The sequence below is a fragment of the Heterocephalus glaber genome, unplaced genomic scaffold (assembly GCF_053883595.1).
Source record: "Heterocephalus glaber isolate CG9 unplaced genomic scaffold, H.glaber_assembly_v1.0 deba00001805, whole genome shotgun sequence".
In the NCBI taxonomy this organism is placed as follows: domain Eukaryota; kingdom Metazoa; phylum Chordata; class Mammalia; order Rodentia; family Bathyergidae; genus Heterocephalus; species Heterocephalus glaber.
Window position 1 is genome coordinate 2,883,882 of NW_028258480.1, and position 18,867 is coordinate 2,902,748.

General features: G+C 40.4%; 1 protein-coding gene, 1 long non-coding RNA gene and 1 pseudogene across 2 annotated transcripts in view; 2 read left to right on the top strand and 1 right to left on the bottom strand.

Moving 5' to 3' along the window:
• LOC147820758 (uncharacterized) overlaps positions 1–18,867 on the top strand; it is a 135,729-nt gene that overhangs the window by 6,105 nt on the left and 110,757 nt on the right. The window lies entirely within an intron of this gene.
• On the top strand, positions 2,094–8,052 carry LOC101722887 (serine/threonine-protein phosphatase 2A 56 kDa regulatory subunit gamma isoform pseudogene; annotated as a pseudogene).
• LOC101713466 (glycine N-acyltransferase) overlaps positions 9,063–18,867 on the bottom strand; it is a 35,889-nt gene continuing 26,084 nt past the window's right edge. The window contains 3 exon segments of the mRNA XM_021248316.2: positions 9,063–12,289; positions 15,072–15,243; positions 16,586–16,712. Coding sequence (XP_021103975.2) covers positions 11,887–12,289; positions 15,072–15,243; positions 16,586–16,712 — 702 coding nt within the window. The 3' untranslated portion in view covers positions 9,063–11,886.

Genomic DNA, 18,867 nt, shown 5'->3' on the forward strand with positions numbered 1-18,867 from the left:
CTTGGTTGACAACTTTATTGGCTTAAGGGATGCCCAGGAGATATTAAAGAACACTTCTGAGTTCATCATAGGGGCATGACCTTGTTGACTGTATCTGGTTCTTGGCCCCTTTCTGTCTGTTTTCCACTCCCTGCTTCCAGATATGAGCTAAGTAGCTCTCCTCCACCATGAACTTCAAAGAACAGGTTCTTAGAAAAGATAAGGTCGACCACCCTTAGATGGACTTACCAAAAGGAAAGACCCACATCAAGGTAATTAGAAATGAAAGGTAACATTACAACATATACCACTGGAATTCAGGGTATTATAAGAATCTAGTTTTAAAATGTACATTCCAATAAATTGGAGAATCTGAAAGAAATATATAAATTCTTAAAAACATGACCTATCGAATTTGAACCAAGGAGATGTAAAAACATTGAACAGACCAATGACAGGCAATGAAACTGATGTATTAGTAAAAACTCTACTAAGAAAAGCCCAAGACACAATAGATTGATAGCTGAATTTTAACAGTACAGTACTTCAGAAAAGAACTAATGTCAGTATATCTCAAACTTTTCCATATAATTAGAAGGAATGCAATGCTTTGAAACTCATTGCATGAAGCTAGCTTTACCTGGTAACAAAACTGAAGAAAGGCTCAACCACAAAACAAGCAAAATAGAACAAAGCAAAACAAAAACTACAGGCCCATATCCTGGGTGAACACAGATGCAACAATCTTCAGTATGATACCTGCTAACAGAATTCAACAAATCATTAAAAAAATCATATATAATGAACAGGTTGGCTTATTCCCAGGTATGTAAAAATAGTACAGCATATGTAAATCAACAAATGCAATGCTCCACATAAACATGGTCAGGAATAAAAATTACATTTATCTCAATAGAAGCAGAAAAAAGCTTTAAACAACATCCAGCATCCCTTAATAATAAAAAGCCTGATGAAAATAGGTATAGAAGGATCTTAAGCTAACAGAGACCATATATGACAAACCCATAACTAATATCATACTGAATTTTTTATATCTAAGTTGTTGGCTCATTTTGATTTGATTTTAGTACAGAGTGAGAGATAGGAGTCTAGATTTATTATGCATGTGTATAACCAGTTTTTCTACCACTGTTTGTTAGATTCTTATTAACAAGTCTTTACAAAATTATCATTTCACCAAACATTCTATTGGTATCTGCCAATAGTATCTGTCTAACTTTCCTCGGCTAACTGTTGGCCAATGTTCAAAATTATCTTTAATAGCATCAGTTCAATATGTGGCTGTTATTTCCACCATTTGTTGTTTTTCCTCTAGGACATGGCATTCCCAGAAATTCTTTAAATTTCTAATACAGTAGTGGTACCTTTGAGGAAATAAATTATAGAATTATGGTGGGATTATACATAGACTCTAAATAAATTATTAACAATTATTGAAAACATGTTTTAAAAAAATGAGTTATATAACTTTACATTGGAAAAATGATACATGAGAAAAGAATATAAAGAGGTTGGCACTCTTAGTAGTTCATGACATGAGGACGAATCCTAACCCTATTTTAGTTATCTTTAAGGCAAGGTGAGTAACTTGGGCAGAATTGTTTGTTTTTATGTGTTTTTCATGCCTTCTTTGTCAGAGTTGAGGAGTGAACCCTCTGGACTGTCACAGCCTGTGGAAAGTCTGACACCTGTCAAAATGCCTGTCTCAGAAAGTAGGGCTTGGTCACACAGCTACCTGCTGATGAGAACAGCAGAATGCTAAGAATTGGGAAAACTGGATAAATGCCCTCAGGGTATCTTACACTTTCTGTGGACTCTCCTTCCTTGAGAAGCCCATCACCCTTCCGGAGCAGAATTGCTTCAGGAACTGAGCTCAGGGCTTTCCCCATGGAGTCAGGATTTGTATTACTGCTTGTAGCCTTGGTTCAAGTGGGCCCAGATTTAGCACATGACAGTGGTAGCTCTTAACCTCTGCATGATGCTGGTCTGGCAGGTGTGCAGAATGCAAGAGATGTGGGGTCATGGCAACTTCCACTGAAATTTTAAGAAAAACCTAGAAGCCATGCAGAAATTTGCCGAAAGTCTGTGTGGCCATGCCTAGTGGCAGTGGAATGCAGGGGGTACAGGCATCAGCAATGCAAAACACCCACCAGGTAGAGCTTCAGGCAAGCTGCAAAACCTGCCCAAGAGAATAACCATGAGCCTGTGATCCACAGAGCGGCAGGGCTGGGGGATCCGAAGGCTTTGGATCCTCCACCAGAGTGCGAACAGGGTGCCACTGAAAGCTTCACTGTTTCCAATCTTCCTTGTTGGGGTGTAGGCTTACTTGGGGCTGACTATTCCTTACTACTGCCTGTTTCTCCCTTTTGGAATAGTAACATTTACCCAATTTCTGCCAGGCCCCCCAGGGCTTGGAAGCATGTAACTGACCTTTTGATTTTACTGGTGTTCACGGCTGAAAGAGTTGACCGTGAGACTCAGAGGAGAGTGGAGTTAGACTGTTCAGTGAGACTTTGGATTACTAGGGATAGAACTGTGCAATGGCCATGAATCTTGGCGTTTGGAGGCAGGGTGCTGAGCCTGGATGTGGATTGTTTCAGGTGTCCCTGTTGGAGGCTGGTGGGTGATGTGATGATGCTGGAGAGTGGTGTGAGCCTTTAAGATGCAGAGCTGAGTGATCACTGATCCCTGCTGTGCTCACCTCTGCAGAGCGTTAAGTGGTTCATGTCACACCAAGTGGTTAAAGAGCAGCCCTGCTCTCTGGATCACCCCCTCCTTGCCTGTCTAACTGTGTGCTGTCTTTCTTCCACTCTTACTCTGATACCATTCAGGATGAGGTCTTCAGGGGAACATAGCTGAACTCTTTGCCATGCTTTTGAACCTCTGGAGCACTTTGCTAAATAAACCTCTTTTATCTATGAGGTTATCCAGCCTCAGGTGGTTCACTATAATAACGCAGCTAAGACAGCTAGAAACAAGTCTTACCTGCCTCCCATGTGTTTGGTGTCAATAGCGCTAGTAATCTAAGATGTAGACTCTTTTCACAAGCAGGGCTCTGTCTACTCTTCTAAGGATTAAAAATATTTTAACTTAGGAAGGAAGTTCAGAATATATGATGATTCATGGCAGAATTTTACCTATTAGGATGTGAATTTTTAAAGTACAAATGCAGAATTGGGTAATTATAACTTTAAGCTTGATCATTATTTGAATTTGTAAAAGTTTAGAAAATATTCTGTAACTCAGATTCTCTCAATTTATTGCATCCAAAAATTTGCTTGATAAATCTTTTAAGAATTATTTGCCCTTTAGGATGATTTTACTTGTTACCAGAGAATTTAGGTCTTTAAAAGAAAAACAAGGCGACCACAGCCGTGGCTGCTGCAGCCTAGGAGAGCCCGGAGAAGGGGAAGCGGGAGCGAGCGAGTGACTCCGCCCCGGGACGGTGCGGACGCTGCTGTGGTGCGGGGCAACCGGGGCGAGGGGGCGGCCCGCACCAGCATGCCAAATAAAAACAAGAAGGAGAGGGCCGGGGTTTTAGCTCAGTGGTTTCGCTGCCTGCTGCGCAAGAGCAAGGACCTGAGTTCGATCCCCGGTACCAAAAAAATAAATAAAACCTCAGTTGCCCGTGAACTAGCACAAACAATCAACAAATGGGATCTCTTCTTATTAAAAAGCTTCCACACAGAAAGAGAAACCACCAGCAGTGTGAAGAGACAACCCACAATGTGGGAAAAAATCTTCACCTGCTCTTCCTCAGACAAAGGTCTACTATCTCGGATCTATAAAGAATTTAAAAAGATCAGACCTCCCAAATTTAAAGACCCAATCCAAAAATGGGCATCTGAAATGAACAGACATTTCTCAGACAAAGAAGTAGAAATAGCAAATAAATACATAAAAAAATGTTCAACATCACTGGTCATTCGAGAGATGCAAATGAAAACAATGCTGAGATCCCACTTCACTCCAGAAAGAATGGCTGCTATCATGAAATCAACCAATAACAAATGCTGGCAGGGCTGTGGGGAAAGAGGAACCCTGCTCCACTGGGAGCAGGTGTGAGTGTAGACTGGTGCAACCACTGTGGAAATCAGTATGGAGATACCTCAAAGAACTAGGACTGGAAGTCCCATTTGACCCCGCTATTCCACTGCTGGGTATCTTCCCCAAAGCATTAAAAGAATCATACCACAGTGATATGTGTGCACCCATGTTCATAGCAGCCCAGTTTGTAATAACTAAAACTTGGAAACAGCCCAAATGCCCATCAACTGGAGACTGGATAAAGAAAATGTGGTTTTTTAATAAAATGGAGTACTACTCAGCCATAAAAAATGAGAAATTAGAGACATTTATAGCTAAGTGGATGCACATTGAGGTGATACTCTTAAGTGAAATAAATAGGACACACCTGTAAATACCGAATAGTTTCTCTGGTGTGAGAAACTGAAAGTGTAAATAAGGACTAAATGTATAATAGGTAATGTGAAATAGGAAGAAAAGGGGCAAAGGGGAAGGAAGTGGGAGGGCTAGGGGAAAGGATAGAAGGGAATGGGATTAATATGAGAAAATGGAAAAATAGGAACAAAATCTTTGTAAATAGGGAGGACTGGAGGGGTTGAAGGGAGGGCTGGGCAAGGGTGAAAAATAAGAACCAAGAGGGACTATGTAAAGGTGCAAATTTCCAATGATGAATGTCATTATATTGTATACCTAAAATGTACCAATGATTAGAATGAATAATCGATAATGTAAAATAGGAAGAAAAGGTCCAAAGGGGTAGGGGTAGTGGGAGGGGCAGGGGAAAGGAAAGAAGGGAAAGGAAAAAATGATGAGAAATGGAAAAAATGGAAATGAAGTCTTTGTAAATAGGGAAGGGTGGAGGGGGTGAAGGGAGGGCTAGGAATGAGGAAAAAATAAGAACCAAGATACATTATGTAAAGGCACAATTCCCAATGAGAAATGTAATTGTGTTGTATACCTACAATGTACCAATAAAAGAATTTAATACAAAAAAAAAACAAGAAAGAGAAAGATCCACAAAAGCAGTGAAAAGTGGAAAAAGTTTGAAAGAAGGACAAGACACTGCAGAATCAGCAAATTTCCAGCAGAAAAAGCAGCGCTGTGGCTGTCCAGTCTGCCACGTGTACTAAAATAAAAGCACCATGGCAAAGAAAGACAAAGGGCAGAATTCATCACGGTTTAATGCCAGTAGTAATAGAGAACTGCAAAAGCTACCATCTCTGAAAGATGTTCCTCCTGCCTATCAAGAGAAGCTTTTTACCCAGAAGTTGCGTCAGTGTTGCGTCCTCTTTGACTTTGTTCCTGACACATTGAGTGACCCCATGTGGAAGGAAGCGAACGAGCTGCTTTAAGTAAAATGATTGCATACATCACCCATGATCGGAATGTGGGCAGAGAGCCTGTTTATCCAGAAGTAGTCCACGTGTTTGCAGTTACCATGTTCTGGACATTGCCGCCTTCCTCCAACACTATGGGAGCGGGAGCAGAATTTGACCCCGAGGAAGATGAGCCATCGTTAGAAGCAGCCTGGTCTCATCTGCAGCTTGTTCATGAATTTTTCTTAGGATTTTTAGAGTCTCCAGATTTCCAGCCTAATATAGCAAAGAAGTATATTGATCAGAAGTTCGTGTTGCAGTTTTTAGAGCTCTTTGACAGTGAGGATCCTCCAGAGAGATTTTCTTAAAATCACCCTTCACAGAATCTGTGGGAAGTTCCTAGGCCTGAGAGCTTATATCAGGAAACAGATAAATAATATATTTTATAGTTTTATTTATGAAACAGAGCATCACAACCGCATAGCAGAATTACCAGAAATATTGGGAAGTATAATTAATGGATTTGCCTTACCACTAAAAGAAGAGCACAAGATTTTCTTATTGAAGGTGTTACTGCCTTTGCACAAGGTGAAATCACTTGAGTGTCTGTCACCTCCAGGTGGCCAGGTACTGTGTCCTGCAGTTTCTGGAGAAGGACAGCACCCTCACTGAGCCAGTGGTCGTGGCACTTCTCAAGTACTGGCCAAAGACCCACAGTCCAAAAGAAGTAATGTTCTTAGATGAATTAGAAGAAGTCTTAGATGTTATCGAGCCATCCGGATTCATGAAGATCATGGAACCTCATTTCCGGCAGTAGCCAAATGTATTTCCAGCCCACACTTCCAGGGGGTAGAGCGAGTGCTGTATTACTGGAACAGTGAACACATTATGAGCTTAATCAGTAAGGAGGCAGCAAAGATCCTGCCCATTGTGTTTCCATCCCTGTGCAGCGACTCCAAGATCCAGTGGAACAAGACAATACATGGCTTGATGTACAATGCCCTGAAACTCTTCGTGGAAATGAACCGAAACCTATTTGATGATGGCACACAACAGTTTAAAGCAGAGAAACTGAAAGAGAAACTAAAGATGAAAGAACGAGAAGCATGGGTTAAAATAGAAAACCTAGCCAAAGCGAATCCCCAGGCACAGAAAGGTCCGAAGAAGGACCGAGCTGCCTCAGGACCCCCCCCACCAAGAAAGGCCTGGAAGCTCACTGCAGAGCCGATGACTTGGTCTTGCAGGGTGGCACTAGCCTTGGGGCGGTGGCCGACCTGGCTGCTCCTGGTTCTGTAGAAAGTCCATTCTGTCTGCGCCGTACCATCAGTCACACTCAGAGTCAGAGTTTCCTCCAGCCCCGTTCTGTAGGCAATAACGCATGTCTGCCTCAGCTCAGATTAGGAGTTCAAACAATGGTGGCTTCTCGGACCCTGGCAGCCAAGCTAGTGGATGGCGGTATTCTCACCGTGTCCTCACTGTCCCAGCATGGTGCTAAGTAAGCCTGTTTCCCAAAATCAGAGCTCTAGGAAAGCACCCTGGTCCTCATCTTCATGTTCTACCCAAATGGAATCTGTGCTCCTTTAAAATAGGTGGTTCTAAATAACATCGGTGTTTTTCAAATCAGAGGAACAGTTTTAAAAAGTATTGCCTATTTTTTAAGACTTTACAACCTTTGAAATTGTTTCTATGTGATTGTCATACCTGCAGTTTTTGTTTAGTCTCATAGAAATGGCTCTTGCTTTCATGTTGTCACAGCCTTCTGGGAAGTGATGTGACAGTCAGCAGCCGCTGCACCTGTGAGGTGTCCTTTACTGTGGTCAGCGGCGTGTGCGCCATGTCCTACTTCTCTTACATTTACCAAAAGCCATATTTCTGGGTCTGCAGTACAGCACCAGGGTTCCAAGAATAAGCTCGTAGAAGAGTTTATGTATTTATTTTTTTGGTACCAGGGGATTGAACTCGAGTCCTTCCGCTTGCGAGGCAGGTGGTGGAAGCACTGAGCTAAATCCCTGGCCCAAGAAGCATTTATTTTTAAAAGCTTTCTCTATCTACTTTGACTGGAATTGGAGTTGTAAAATTGTGTGTTCATATTTTTATTCAGAGAACGAACTTTCATGTCCTTACACCGTTACCTTTCAACAAGGCTCCTAAATTAATAAAAGTATAGTCTAAGAACTTCGCATTTTGTGGAGAGTTAGGGCAAGATCATTTTGAGCTAAGCCAGTTCTTGGCCTGATGCAGACTGCAGATGCTTTGGGGTGGAAAGTGGCAGAAACAGCCCCATGGGCCCCAGGGGCCCTGCTGTGACAAGGCTTGGAGGAACCTTGGGGGATGGTGCTGAGCGAGCCTCCCTGTGAGGAAGCGCACATGGCCCCAACCTCACGAGGAAACAGTGTCTGAGTTTTCATCGGTCTTCAAATGCTGCTATATATTTCACAGACTCCCTGCGTGGATTAAGCTTTTGTTTTAGATAGAGTAGCATGAGGAGAAAACCCTTTAAACTTAGTGCTTTGTCTACTCTTCATTTCTCTCAGGGTGGCCAGTATTTTGACTTATTTATCCTGCTTGAAAGCTACTTGAGATATGTACTGCTATTCTAAACAGTGACTAGTTTCTTTTGTCTCTGGCATATATATAATGTAACATTAAATGTCCTGATGCGTAAGAGATAAAACGTGGCTTCTTTTAGGATCTGATTTTTATTCGTGGTCTCGGGTATCCATGAAAAGGTTGTGAAAATCAGACATTGCTCCTTGTGCAGCTGCAGCGCCTGCTGCTGGGGTTTCTGTAGGTTCACTGACGACATCGCTTATTTGCTTGTTTCCTGGAGGAAACTCAGCTCCGGGAGGGGATTGCCATGGCGAGAGCAGAGCAAGCATGAAAGGAAAGCATTGCCCAGTGGAGGTGGACCAGTCAGTCCACTTGGTGAGGAGAACTTCCTGAGAAACTTGACAGTAGCTGTCCATTGTACCATTATGAAACCTGATTTTAAAAGGTTTAGATGCATTCTCCTTTTGAAGGCAAAAGGTTGCTTTTTATTGTATAAAGCAGCATCTTCTGTATTTTGATATACCATTGTTTGAACTTCTGTCCTTAGTGGTAGGTTCTCAGATGTCCCTGACCTGGATGTCCAGTGTGTTGGTGAGAGGTTTCCGGGAAGCCTGTCCTTCTGCCCTCGGAAAAAGCAAGCTGTTGGTATGGGGTGACTGTGTAATGCTCCACCTGTCAGAACACCTTTCATTGGTCTAGGTTTTATTTCTGCTCGTTATTGAGGACAGACATTCACCAATAAGGGAAAAGGAAAAACAGCTTTGAGAGAAACTCATTTTCTTTGACAAGAGTATTACTCTTTTGGCTTATTAAAATTTCCTCCTTAATACTCAGATTCCCTGTGTTGATTGTTCGACTTCCATGTTATTAGAGAGAGACACTGTTTACTCTGTACCAAACTGACCTCAGAAGTACTGCATTGAAAATAAACTGGTGACTCTTTTTCTTCATAAAGTCCCATGTGGTATCTTCACTCTTTCCCAATGCATCTGTACACCAGAAATGTCACACTTCCCAGGGCCTTTTTACCATAGGTTTACTATGGCTTCCTTTTAATACTGTACATACATTGTATTTTTGTTTTATGGTACTAAGTAATAAAAATATAGACTTCATATTTTGTACAAAATGTCCTTTGTACAGAATAAAAAATTTCATAGAGACAGCAAAAAAAGGAAAACAAAATTTATAGTTTGTCTAACCGTAAAGTATTTAATATAGTATTTATCAAAGAATCTATCCATAATTTATATGTTTCTTAAAAGAAATTGTTATACATTTCAGAATTATTGGTGACTTGGAAATCGAATAAGGAATTCTTACCAAAGTGATTTTTAAAACATTTTACAAAACAGAGAATTGAACCTTTCTGACTGAGTTTCATCCCTGTCCCTTTCTAAGTTTTTATTTTGAGCCAGAATCTTAGTAATAGATAAGTTGCCCAGGCTCAGCTCAAACTAGTAATTTTCCTGTTTCGGCCTTCCAAAATGGTGAGATTACAAGTATACCACCATACCCAACTCAAAGTAAACTTTTAAAAATGAATTTAACGGGAGAAAAATTTTTCCAGCTATTAACCTGACACAGGATGATTATCCAGAAAATCTGAAGAATTCAAAAAACCTGACACTAAATCAATAAGTAATCAGATAAATCAATAAATGGACAACTGAGCTGAACAGACAATTTTCAAAAGAGGAAATACAGATGGCCAATAAATACAAGAAAAAATGCTCAACTTCTTTAAACTTCAGGGAAATGCAAATTAAACCTGGATTGAGCTTCCATTTCACCCCCATCAGAATAACTTTTATCTAGAAAACAAAAAAAGGATATCAGATTCTGGCAAACCCATGGGGAAAATGGAATCATTTTGCACTGTTGGTAGTAACAAATTAGTATATCCACTGTGAAAAAGGGTATCAGGTTCCTCAAAACCCTAAAAATGGAACTAAATATGATCCAACTCTACCACTCTATGATATATACCTAAAAGAGTGCGAGTCATCACACGATAGCAATAGCTGCATATCCTTGTTTATTTTAGCACAACTTACAAAAGCTAAGAAATGGAAATAGAATCAGCCTAGGTGTCCATCAGTGAATGGAAGGATAAAGAATGATTATTAATGAGCCAAAAAGAAGAAAAGCAGATAATCTGCAGGGTAATGAATACAAGTGGAGAGTATCATGCTAAGTGAAATGAGCTATACTCAGACGAGTATACTGTTTCATCTTATATGAGGAATGGAGGGGATGAATACACATAAAGGAGAAGGGGAACTATTAGGAATGGGGAAAGAACCAAGGGAAACGAGACAGAATAAGAAAGGCTAATAGGGTGGATAAGTTCAAAGTATATTAAATCCATGTATGAAAATGTCATTATGAAACCCATTATTTTGAACAGTTAATATCCACTAATTATAATTTCTAAAAAGAATAAAAACTAAGTCAGTTTGTAAGACTAGAAGAGAAACCCTATATTTTCATCCTCTTTGGGAGCTTTAGCCAAGAGCAGAAAGTTAAATATTCTGTCATTACTGCCATTAAAGTCTTGAAGAAATTCTGAATAATGTCTCTGAGCGACAGGATAATCAACCTCAGGCTGTTTGGTTTTTAGCAGAACTAATGGATGAATCATGATCACAGGGGGCTTTAAATGCTAATTATTAACACTGTCTTCAGGTGACTTTATTTGATTCAGCAAAATTAACATTCTTCTTTCCTACTGAATATCAAGAACTGATCTCACTGTGTAACTATGAGTCCTCCCACCCCAGGTGTCATGAGGTCTCTTTTTCTCGCAGTATGAGAAGATTCTCCTTTCTCTATTTCCATATTACCAGCCCATCTTCTCTTGATGAATTCAAGAAAGGTCTGCAGATGATGTATTTCCTTATTCAAGTATAACAAGCACAACTGCTTTTCTGATTAGTTCAGAAAGTGAACTGTGATGGGTCCCAAGTCTCCAATTACTGCCATTCTCTGACTTTTCTCCTTTGACTACATGCTATTCCTATAGCACTGGTGGACTGTCTTCCTAGGGAGACATACAGATGACTTCTCTGGCATTCTAAGTTATCATCCAGACCCTCATGGCCCTTGCTTGCATTGCAGGGCCTTCATTTATCTCACGGCAAGTGCCACTGCCACATATGACCTGGTCTCCAGCTCTGTACAGTGCCTCCAAAACCCTGTCCCTGATCATAAAAAGCCCACCTCCCTAGGTTGAGTGTTTTCACATCCTCCTTTCTTTATTTTCTCTTTATTTTCAGGGACCATGTGGCTTAAGGTCCCACAATCAAAGACTCTCTATATTATAAGGGGACTGTAAGAAGGTATTAAGGAAACTGTGCCTGTAGAAGCAATCCTGGTTTCTCTTACTTGTACTGTGAGCTCCAAGAGATAACTCATTGCCAAAGATATTAACACCAGTTGTAAAGCCATTACCAGTTCAATTTTCTTATTGTCAAATTGCATCTTATACTTTAATGTATGTGAATATACGTGTACATAATGTATTTCACATGGTTATCATACCAGGTCTAGGAAGTTAACTGAGAGAGCATGATTTTGAAAAGATCTATTCAGAAGACAGACCACTGTCCAGCAAATGAAATGAAAGCCATAGAGAGTCAGAGGGAAAAATCATAGAACTCACATCCTGGAAAATGGCCAAGGGTCTGAAAGGGAAAAGAGCACAGTAGAAATTAGGCAGTGATTAAAGCACAATACAAGCAGCCTGGGAATGTGAGAACTGAACCAGCCAGGGGGTAGGAGCCTCTGGGCCACTTCCCACTCAGGAAATGAAGGACAGCCCGTAAGCTATCAGAGGGCAAGAACTCAGGCTGAGATGTTCACCATTCATCCTTGTTTCTAGAACTTACAGTCCACTCCATATTACAATTTTTTTCTTTCTCTGTGTTTCCTTGTCCACTACTCTAGGCAAATGCACAGCCCACTCCTCAAAGTCATATGTTCAGGGCCAGTTTTACACAGGAACACAGTTCCACTGGTTCCACTTGCCAGGCATTCTGACATTATACAGGTTGATGATCACTCTTTCCATGGTGCGGTTGGACCTTTCCACATGGGCATACATGGGGAAGCCAAGTTTTTTCAGAGCCAGGAACTGCCAATATATAACATGATACATGAGACCCTGGCCCTGGTACTCAGGCACAGTGCCTGCCATTCGCAACTCTCCAGTGTGGTCCATCAGGGACCAGGACACTGGTGTCCCCTTAGGCCCCAGCAGACAGAAGCTGGGGAACGACCGGATACAGCGCTCGATGAATCTCTGGCTTCTCTCATTCCCACCAAGGTGCCAGAATTGGTTCACCAGAGCAGCGTGGGTAACGTCCAGGGATGAGAGTTTGAACATCTCTTGGTTGCTGTTGGGAAAAAGGGAAAATGGATCACACATATTGTAAAGTATTGTAATTCTTTCTACCTGAAATTTCCCGAATGTCAAACTAGATTATATATAAGGATATGTGCTGTGAAATCTGATGGCTTGGATTTATACCAACATTGCTTATGTGACTGGGATGATTAGTGAATCTCTTCACTCTGTATCCTCATGTAGTAACTAGAGTTAATTAGCATGACTCTTTAGAGAGTCCCTAAGGGACTTCAGTGAGTCTGTGTTTGTTTGTAGACACTTCAAAAAGTATGTGGCAGAGAGGAAACACTACCTGAAAATTATTTAAAATGTATACATTTGACTTTGGCCATAACCAATTTAGATAGATAATTGTAATTATCCTCATTTTACACACAGGAAAATTTTCATAGAAAGTAAGTATCCTAGGTTATATTCCAGCAAACATGAAAACCAGAGCTAGATTGATGGAATTTTAGAATGTTGATGTCTAAGGGTCCTTGTCCATTGTTCTGAACAAATGAGAAGTTAAGTCCAGAGATGGACTGGAGTGTGGAATGTAAATGGCTTTCATCACAAAGCACTGAAGTCTGAAGACTTTGCACATGTTATAAAGGAGCCTTGGAAAAGAGCTCAGGATGTGGGATTTGAGGATGTAATTCCAGACTGTAGTTACATCCTTCACCATGCATGCAGTAATCATCAGTCTGCTTTCTCTCAGAAAATTGAAGATAATGTTTCCTATCCTTTTTGTCTCTTATTTGTAGAAGAGGATCATATGGAATTCGAAACATGGAGGTGTGTTCCATGTTGTAAGTCACTTTGCAGTGTGACTGGAGCTCTCCCAGGAACGAGAACACACAGAGGGCTGTGGATTGAGCACTAGCTTTTAATTCTGTGCAGTATTAGGCTAAAAATTAACCTGGAAAATATATAATTTCTTCAAGTTCTTTTTTTTGAAACATTTTGTTCTATGAAGTGAATTCATTAAGGACGTTAATTAAGCACCAAAATGTGCCAGGCATTGTTTTAGTGTAAAGGATCTATTAGTGAACGTGAGGGAGAGGATTGTTGCATTTGCTGATTTTCAGTATTTTTAGGGGAGGATTCAAATATCAAACAATGAGTTAAATTAATTAGCTCTTTTCAAAAAATCATAAGAATAATCAAGAGAATAAAATAGTGCCATGTGTAGAGAATAATTGGGAAGAGATCTATTTTTTCTTTAACTTTATTGGTACTACTTAAATATACATAACCATCACACTCATCAAAGGGAACTTGTACCTAAACATGGTATATCTTTATTCTTTTATCTTTATAGCTTTATAAAGATATCTTTGTACCTTTTTGGGAAGAGATTTAAATGTATGGTTTAGGCAGGATTCTGGTGAGATGACTTTTGAAGAATCCTGATAAAACAAAAATGGTGTCTTGGGTATAAAGATTAAGTGGGATGTTTGTAATATATTGTAAAGGAAACAGAGCCAATTTCCAGGCCTAAGGTGTGCTCATGAAGTAGGAAGAGTGTTAAAAATAACATCAGGCCAGGGCCAGGGGTTTAGCTCAGTCGCACCATGCCTGCCTTGCAAGCGCAAAGTCCTGAGTTCTATCCCTGGTACAAACACCAACAACAAAATAACTTCAGACCATTGTTGTAGACTAAAATTTCAGTTGGCCCCAAGAAGGCAGACTAAAAACCAAAATGAAATCACTCATACTAATCCAGGTCAGCAAGCTGAAAACAAAAACAAAGTGTTGTCTGACGGGGAGAGAGAGAGAGAGAGTCAAAGTATCAGGTTTTTTTCAAGGTTATAATAATAAATATTCTGCGTCAATATTTAAGAAACAGTAACCTTATGTTAACAAATTTTTTTTCATTGTTCCATTTTTCTGTGTTCAGTTTAGAAGAAAAATAACTTGGAAATGGTAATTTTTTTGTTTAGTTGTTTCTGCTTTCAATAGCTTTCTGTAAACCTAACTTCTTTAGTCTAGACTTTAGGAAAACTTACTCTAGTAGAATAAGATGTTGCTTAATTCTAGAATCACAAAAAAAAATAATATTTTTATTTTTTTGTAATGTTTTTTCAGGAAGTGGAAGGTCAGGTATCTTGGAGAGAATAAGTAAGAAAAGAGATGAGTTCTAATACATAGGTGCATGCTGGGTGTTAGATGGCTAAGTAGGAGTTTAGAAGCATTTCAAGGCGAGGTAGAAAGCACTGGAATTTTTTAAGCAGGAGAGGGATATGGTCTACTTTTTATTTTAAAAATAATTAGGTTACTTTTAAGGAAATAGATTAGAAGGAGGCTAGAGCGAGAGGAAGTACAGAAGTTGGAATGTGTAGCAGCTGCAATAGTGGTCCATCAAAAAGATATGTGCACCATCTCAACATGAAATCTTCCTAACTATCTTGTGGGTCATAAACCCAATGGCAAATGTCCTTCCGAGAGTGAAAAGCATGTATACACACAGAGGAGAAGGCCACATAAAAGTAGGTTAGAGACTAGAGTGATACAACAATAGCCCAAAGAACATTTATAGAGGCATCAGAAACTGAAAGAAACAAGGGATTCTTTGATATTAACCAATGAGTTTGAGCATTAAGGCTTCAGAGGGAACATGCCTCTGTCCACACTTTGATTTTGCGCTTCAGGAATTCAAAACAATGAGAAAATTTTCTGTTAAAGCACAAGTTTCTGGTAAAATTTTTGTGGCAGCCCTTAACTAATTTAGGAGGCAAGTTCAGCAGGGACAGGTGTGGATAGTGCAGAGTGGCTTCTATTAAACTTACATGGATGGGGATTCACCACTGTTGGGTGGTAAGTTCTTTGTATCCATCAGGAAAGGAACCAGTTTTTTTGCTGTGTCATTTTCTATGTAGAGAGTGTGCTGTATATACTTGACCTTGGCCATATTAATGTCTGCAAGATTTTCTATTACTTTATTCAGGCTGGGCTGTGAACCTAGATGAAGAAAATGAAGACTCATATGAGATATCATTGTTCATTTAACCTTTTAGAAAAGCTGCCTGATAGAGTTAGAAGGTATATGGACACAGAATAGAAGGTATATGTACATGCATTGTGCTCAGTCATACTATTGATTTTATGTGATAATAGTCACATCACTCCCATACTTTTTGTATTTCAGATTTGGATACTATCCCAGTCTGAATACATCATAGCAGAATTATAACTATTAAGGCAGATGGGGTATACATATAGTGACTAATACTTGGGCATTTTCTGAATTTCTACGCACTCAGTACATCTGTCTTTACATAGTGACCCTAGATTGTTTCTACCTCCCTCATTTGATTTTCTCTTCTGAACTGACTCTGGGCTTAGCCAGGTAACTTGCTTTGATCAATGCCACAAAAGAATTGTGATTCTATAAGAAGCTTTAAAAATGTGCACTGAGGCTTTCCTTCTTTTTCTGCTCCCAGAGACTCTGTGACTTTTATATGTTGCCCAGTCCACTCCCATCATTGCAGTCAATAGCTAACCACAAAAAAACTAATATCAACAGCCAGATTTGGAGTTGTGGCTAACCTAGTCCTACCAGCTCACACAGAATCAATCCTTCAGCTCTCTTTGTCCACATGGCAGAATCTAGGCAAGACCAGCAGAAGAACCACTTGGTTGAGCCTAGTCCAAAGTGCGGAACCACACAATTGTGAGGTCACAGTTGAGTGTAGGTTTAAATTACCACGTTCAGATGGTTTAAAGATATACCTGATAAAACCAAGATTTTGATAATGCATTTTCCATTCAAAGTTCCATTTAATCCTTAAAGAGTCAGTGTTTTGAGTATTATTTTAAGCATTTTCACACTTAAAGGGAACTGATCCACAGAGTTGTTTCTTGCCATTGATCACAGAGTTAAGAAGATGCCAAAGAAAAGTTGTAATCTTGGGTACTCTCATACCAGAGAGCAAATTCTTGTTTACTGAAATACTCCTTTGTGAATCTGATAGTGTAATAGAAGAGATGGAGCAAGGAGGGAAGATTTGATCCCACAGCGGTGTTCTTTGATAGGTCCCGGGCACCTCAGAGAATGAGTCATGAATCATTCACAATTATGCAGTTATATTAATAACAATTTTCCTAATGTAAATGTTGTACACTGCTGTTTCAGTGTTTTCACTATGGGTGTGGTAGCTGCCAAGACATAATACACAGGAGGCTAAGTGTAGAGCTGGGAGGAAAGGTATGTGGAGTGTTGAGTGCCTGTTCGGTGAAAAGTAACCCTACCAACACATACACAAAAGGATTCAGCAACAAGGATACACTCCAGTTCTCTTACTTTGAATCTGCAAATGTTGCTTCCAGTTCATGACTTCTGGGGATCCAAGGAATTCCTGACATTTTGTAGGATTCTTGAAGTAGATTAGGTAAGTGTCGGTGTAGTGATTGAGGTCATTTGTCATTTCCTGTTTGAGTTAAGAAAAGAAATAGCAACCAGAATGTGTGTAGTTGGTGGTAAACATAATGGTACTCAGTATTATATCATTTTGCAGTACCAAATTTAGTACATTTTGTAGGTTTACTGCCTTTAGCTATTACTTATATTGTATAGTCAAGTCAAGGACTTCCTTTTTCAATTACAATAAATAACATCATAAACAAACTATTCCTAATTCAGTTATTGCTTTGAAATTTCAAAGATAAATCCATTTAAAATTATTTTCTACATATTGTTGAAACACAAATAAAGCATAAAATAATAATTGAAAAGCAAAATCTTTATCCATAACAATGTCTGACTCTGAGTTATAAACATGTTATTAAAATCCATACATAAAATAGTATTAGAATGTCCATCTACAAATGGTGAAACCAGTGAAAAAGATGATGCTCTAGTGTCTTTTTTAAAAAAAGAGAATGCCGAATCAGCCCCCTGCACACAGGAAGGTCGGTGCATGCCCTACCGAGGTCCTGAATCACACGGAAGATGCCGAATCACCCCGCTGCAGACAGGCAGGTCTACCCATGCCCTACCCAGGTCCTGAGTCGCACAGAACACGCCCAGTCAGCCCAGTGCAGACAGGTAGGTCTGCCCATGCCCTACCGAGGTCCCCAGTCACGTGGAATACGCTGAATCAGCCCGCTGCACACAGGACGGTCTGTGCATGCCCTACCGAGGTCCAGAGTCACGTGGAAGACACTGAATCACCCCACTGCAGACAGGCAGCCACCTGGTTCCACATTACAAAGACGCAGAGGACACCGGACCACCAGACCAAGGTACTGAGTCCCGCTGTTCCCGGCCCAGAGGTAGGGGCTTCTGAGCCATCGTCCCTCTGCTCCTGGTCCAGAGGAAGGGACTTCCCATTCATCATCCCTCCCGCTGCTCCCAGCCCAGAGGAAAGGGCTTTTGAGCCACCTTCTGTCCCACTGCTCCTGGCCCAGAGGAAGGGGCTTCCAGGCCACCATCCCTCCCGCTGCTCCCAGCCCAGAGGAAAGGGCTTTTGGGTCACCATCCCTACCACTGCTCCTGGCCCCGTCCCACCTCACCCAGCTCAGAGGAGGTAATCTGTGCAGGTGCTAACAACCCCCCGCCCCAGTTGAAATGAGAAAGCACGTAAATAAGTGTCAAAACCAGACTTGCAGATCACCTACAGCAACCACAAAGGGAAATGAGATGGGCCATTCTGATACTCAACCACCTAGACCCACTGAACTGGCAACAAAAGGGGATCTGGAAAAAATGAAATCAGAAATAATTTCTCAGATAACAGGAGAAATTGTGCCTCTAGTTCAAGATATGATTAATAAATCTAGAGAGGAGCTCAGGAACATGATGGAATCCCAACATAGGAAACAAATGGAATCCATAAAACACATGAAAACAGATTTCCAGGAGATGAAAAATCCCATTGAAAGTCTACAAAGCAAAATGAGCCAATGGGTGGACAGAATTTCAGATATAGAAGATAAGATTGCAATTAATGACCTGGAAAAGAAAAATTGCTTCAAAATTATAAGAGAACATGAGAAATCAATGCAGCAGCTGCTAGATGATGCAAAGAAGAATAACAAGGCTGATTGGGCTCAATGAAGAAACAGGAGCGAGTGGAGATGACATAAAAAATCTCTTCACAGAAATAATGGCAGAAAACTTCCCAAGCAGGGGAAAAGAGCTTGACATACAGATAAGTGAGGCATATAGGACTCCAAATAGCCTTGATCAAAAAAAATCTACACATAGGCATATAATTGTTAAGATTCCAGAAACACAGCAGAAGAACAAAGTTCTCCAAGCAGTCAGAGAAAAGAAACAAATCACATACGAAGAAAAGCCCATCAGAATCACAGCAGACTTCTCAACACAAACCATCAAGGCAAGAAGAGCTTGGAGTGACATATTCCAAGCCCTAAAAGAAAACATCCTCCAACCCAGATTGATGTACCCTGCAAAACTATCTTTCAAAATGGATGCAGAAATAAGATACTTTCATGACAAAGAGCACCGTAGGAACTACGTGAATACCAAACCAGCACTCCAAAGAATTTTACACAATGTCCTAGAAACAGACATTGAGGATCACAACCCCAGGAAGCAAAGCAGAATGAACCTGTCTGGCA